Source organism: Fonticula alba (assembly GCF_000388065.1).
Source record: "Fonticula alba strain ATCC 38817 unplaced genomic scaffold supercont2.2, whole genome shotgun sequence".
NCBI lineage: Eukaryota > Rotosphaerida > Fonticulaceae > Fonticula > Fonticula alba.
Genome location: NW_009242972.1, coordinates 3,744,622 through 3,748,107, shown reverse-complemented (window position 1 = coordinate 3,748,107; position 3,486 = coordinate 3,744,622). Strand labels below are relative to the sequence as shown.

The window sequence follows — 3,486 nt, the reverse complement described above, 5'->3', positions numbered from 1 at the left end:
CCCCCCGAGCCATGCGCTCGTGCATATCCTCAAAGCCCATCCGGCGAGAGCTTCTCCTGTCAGTGTCCTGACCTGCTTTCCCGGCATCCGACCCTCCCCCCCCCCTCCCTGCCCCTCCGCCCGGGCGCCCTGTCCCAGCCATTTCCATCCAGGACATGAGCACGACCTTCGCCTTCTGCGGGGATGTCGGCGTGACGTTGACCCTGGAGAAGATGTCCCAGCCGGCGCTGGTCACCTCCGGCATGCTGGCCACGACCTTCCCCTGGGTGACGACCTCGGCGTCGGCCTCCAAGCAGGATGCCGTCCTGTCGCTGGCGCCCCGGGTGACGCGCGCGGTTCGTGCGCAGATTCGCGTGCTCGACAGCTCGCCCGCCATCATCGCCGGCCAGATCGCCGTTTTCTTCGGACCCGGTGGTCTCCAGCGCCAGGCGATGATTTCGCGCGTGCGGAATGTCCTGCGCGCCGACCCCTCGACCATCCCGCCGCCGGACTCCCAGACCCACGACGGCAGTGACAGCGAGGATGACGCCCCCGATGGCAGCCGGCGCATGACGCCGGCGCATGTTCTGCGCCCGGGCGATCGCGCCGTTGTCCACATCAAATTCGACTCGCCCCTGTCGACCGACATCTTCACAGGTACTTGTGCCCGCGTGCCTGTGTCTCCTCCTGCTTCCTCTTTTGCCCGCATGTGGCGCCCTTTTCGCCCTCCTCGATCCCGCTCACGCACCCTCCCTGCGCATGTGCTCCCCTCTCTGGACTCCAGTCTGCCAAGCTTCGTCGAGATTCCTGCTGCGTGACCATGGCATCACCTTGGCCGTGGGTGTCGTCACCTCCACATGGCCGATGGCGCAGTAGACCTGCCACCTCCCTGCCCTGAGTGCCCGAGACCGGGGCAGCCTCCTTCCCCTGTTCCCCTCCCCCCCCCCCCCCCCCTCGCCTCATGATCCTTTGTCTCGGGCATCTTTTCTCCCTTCCTGCCGCGCGGCGGGGGCCATCGAATATATTAGCAAAATAAAGGGGAAGCCAAAAACAGACGTTCCGCAGTGTGAAGTAAGAGTGGAATCGGAGGGGAAAAAAGCCCTACCAGAGACGAGGGGGACCCCCCGGGGGGGGGGGGGGGGGGGGCGTTGCACATTAGGGTGTGCCGATGCCACATGCGGCCAGGATATGCTCGAGGACCTCCTCCGGGGTGTCGGCCATACCCACCGAGGGGTGGGCTCCGGTGCGATTGCCGGCAATGAACTCCAGCAGCCGGTCGCCGGCGATGCTGCGTAGGGCCCCGGCCAGCCAGAGACATCCATCATAATGTCGAGCCTCGATGAGGGTGGAAAAGGCGGCGGCCGTGTGCCCGGACACGCCGAGCAGGCGAACTGCCCGGCGGACCAGCCGATCGCCAGATGTCCCGGCGGTCGATCGCACGCCAGCCACGAAGCCCGGCAGGGAGACATACCGGCCAGTGGCCAGGGCAACAGTCAGGAGCAGGAGCTCGGTCTGGGCGGGAGGGGGGGGAGGCGTGCACGAAATGCCGACCGTCAGCGACTCGAAGGCAGTTGGATGAGCAGCAAGGCGGGCCAGACCCACGGGATGGTGCCAGGACAAACGTACCGACGACTGGAAGCCCAGCAAGGCAAGGCTGTCCATCGGCGCGGCGCCCTGGATCAGTGCGTGGATGAGCGTCCAAATGCCGGGGCCGCCGGTACCGTTCAGGTGTGACCCCTTCATTCGATGGGAGTGCACCGGGAGGGTGGGCGGGGGGGGGGGGGGGGAGGGGGAGGGGGGCGCGGGGGAGTTTGGACACCGGGGGGGGGGGGGGGGGGGGGGGGGGGGGGGGGGGGGGGGGGGGGGGGGGGGGGGGGGGGGGGGGGGGGGGGGGGGGGGGGGGGGGGGGGGGGGAAACGGCGCGCACGCCCGGGGAGGGGCGAAAAAATGCCGGCATTTCCGCGGCAGGGTGGCCGGGCAGGGGCCCGCGTCCGGCGCCCCGGGCCTCCTCTCTTCTGCCCACATGCGGTTGGCCGGCGGTACCCCGCACCGCTGCCCTTGCCGGGGTCGCGCGCCCAATGACTGGCCGACACATTGCGTGGCCGGTCGGGGGCGGGCGGGCTGGGGTCTTCCAAGTTCCTGATCGCCCCCGCCCCCCCGCCCCCCCGCCCCCGGGGGGAGACGGACATCGGCCCAACACGCGCCCTCTCTGGCCTGCGTTGAGGAGTCGGGGCTGGGAAGCCCATACCGGTAGCCCGTATGCCTCCGGACTTATGCGCGGGCGCGCGCCGGCGCTCTGGGATTATCATTAATATTTTTTATTTCGCAACCCGCCCTCCCCGGCCTCCGGGGGAGCAGGGCCGACGACCGGGGCGGAGAATGTGCTGGTGCCGAGAGCCGCCCGGTGTTCGCGATCGAGCCGCGGCATGTGCCCAGAGCCGCCCCGATGTGCATGCGCACACGCTCGCGTGGAGCCCGGCCCGACGCCCCCCCCCCCTGGCGGTCAGTGTGGCCGGGCCCGCATGTGTCCTGGCTCTTCGCCCCCCCCCCCCCCCCCCCCACGAGGAGGCCGGCCCTGGCTGGCGGGCAGGCAGTTGCTCAGCCGCCACCTGGATCCGGGAGGGGGGGGGGGGGCACGCACGGCTACGGGCGCGCGTGCACGGCCCCGCCCCTTGCCGTAGGCTTGATCCTTCCTGGAGGGGGGGGGGTCCTGGTCGAGGCGGCATAATCCCGAGGGGGCATTTTTCTTCCACCTCGGTCTGCCCAAAATGGGCGGGGCTGCGGGCGCTGCCCTTCTGGGGCTGCCCCACGGAGATCTCTGGCTTGCTTGGACTCCAGGTGGGGGACCAGCGCCGCGCATGCTCCCCTTCTCGACCACGGATGGGCGGGGGGCGGGGGCGGGGGAGGCGGACGGGGGGCCGCACGAACATGCCCGAGTGACCTCCGAGGCCCAAGATCCTGCTGCGTCCTGTGCCGGCAGGGCTCCCCGGCCGGCCGGCTTCTTCTCTCTGCCGGGGCCGCGCCCGCTGCCCTCTTCTCGGAGCCGACACCACTGGGACTGCTCCTGAGTGCTCGGTGCACGCCCCCCCCCCCCCCCCCGGGGGCGGCGCACCGCCGGAGACTGGAGCTCCTGAATATCGGGAGCCCTGCCGCATGCGCGCGGAAAATGCACCGGGCGGAGGGGGGGGGGGCAGGCGTGTGCATCCGCCGCTTTCACGCCCCGCCCGCGCCCCTGCCGCGGCCGATGTTTACCCCACCGTTTTTGTCCGGTCGCGGGGGGAGCAAGCTGGGCTCGAAAGGAACAGCACGGCGCATTGCTCGCCCCCCCCCCTCCTCCCATTCTCGGTGCCGGACGGTGGCGCGCACGCCGCTCGGGTGCCCTGCTTCGCCGCGAAGAGGTAGGGGGGTGCGCAGGCACGGCAGCGGCAGCCCCGGCGCCCCGCCCGCCTTGGCCATAGGCGGGGCGCCGGTGCGGCCTCTGACTCCCCCTCCCTCCCCGGGGGGGGG

At 71.2% G+C, this 3,486-nt stretch overlaps 2 protein-coding genes across 2 annotated transcripts in view; one reads left to right on the top strand and one right to left on the bottom strand.

Moving 5' to 3' along the window:
- Nucleotides 1-155: 155 nt before the first annotated feature.
- On the top strand, nucleotides 156-855 carry H696_01773 (hypothetical protein; the record flags this gene model as incomplete). Its single annotated transcript, XM_009495680.1, has 2 exons — nucleotides 156-636; nucleotides 764-855. The coding sequence occupies 2 exons, from the start codon at nucleotides 156-158 to the stop codon at nucleotides 853-855; spliced, it is 573 nt and encodes a 190-aa protein (XP_009493955.1).
- Nucleotides 856-1,115: 260 nt separating this feature from the next.
- The window catches only part of H696_01772 (hypothetical protein), a 13,363-nt gene continuing 10,992 nt past the window's right edge, over nucleotides 1,116-3,486 (bottom strand). The window contains exons 4-5 of the mRNA XM_009495679.1: nucleotides 1,606-1,716; nucleotides 1,116-1,491 (exon numbers count right to left, since the gene is read on the bottom strand). Of these exons, the coding sequence (XP_009493954.1) occupies nucleotides 1,135-1,491; nucleotides 1,606-1,716 (468 nt within the window). The 3' untranslated portion in view covers nucleotides 1,116-1,134. The remainder of the gene's footprint in view (nucleotides 1,492-1,605; nucleotides 1,717-3,486) is intronic.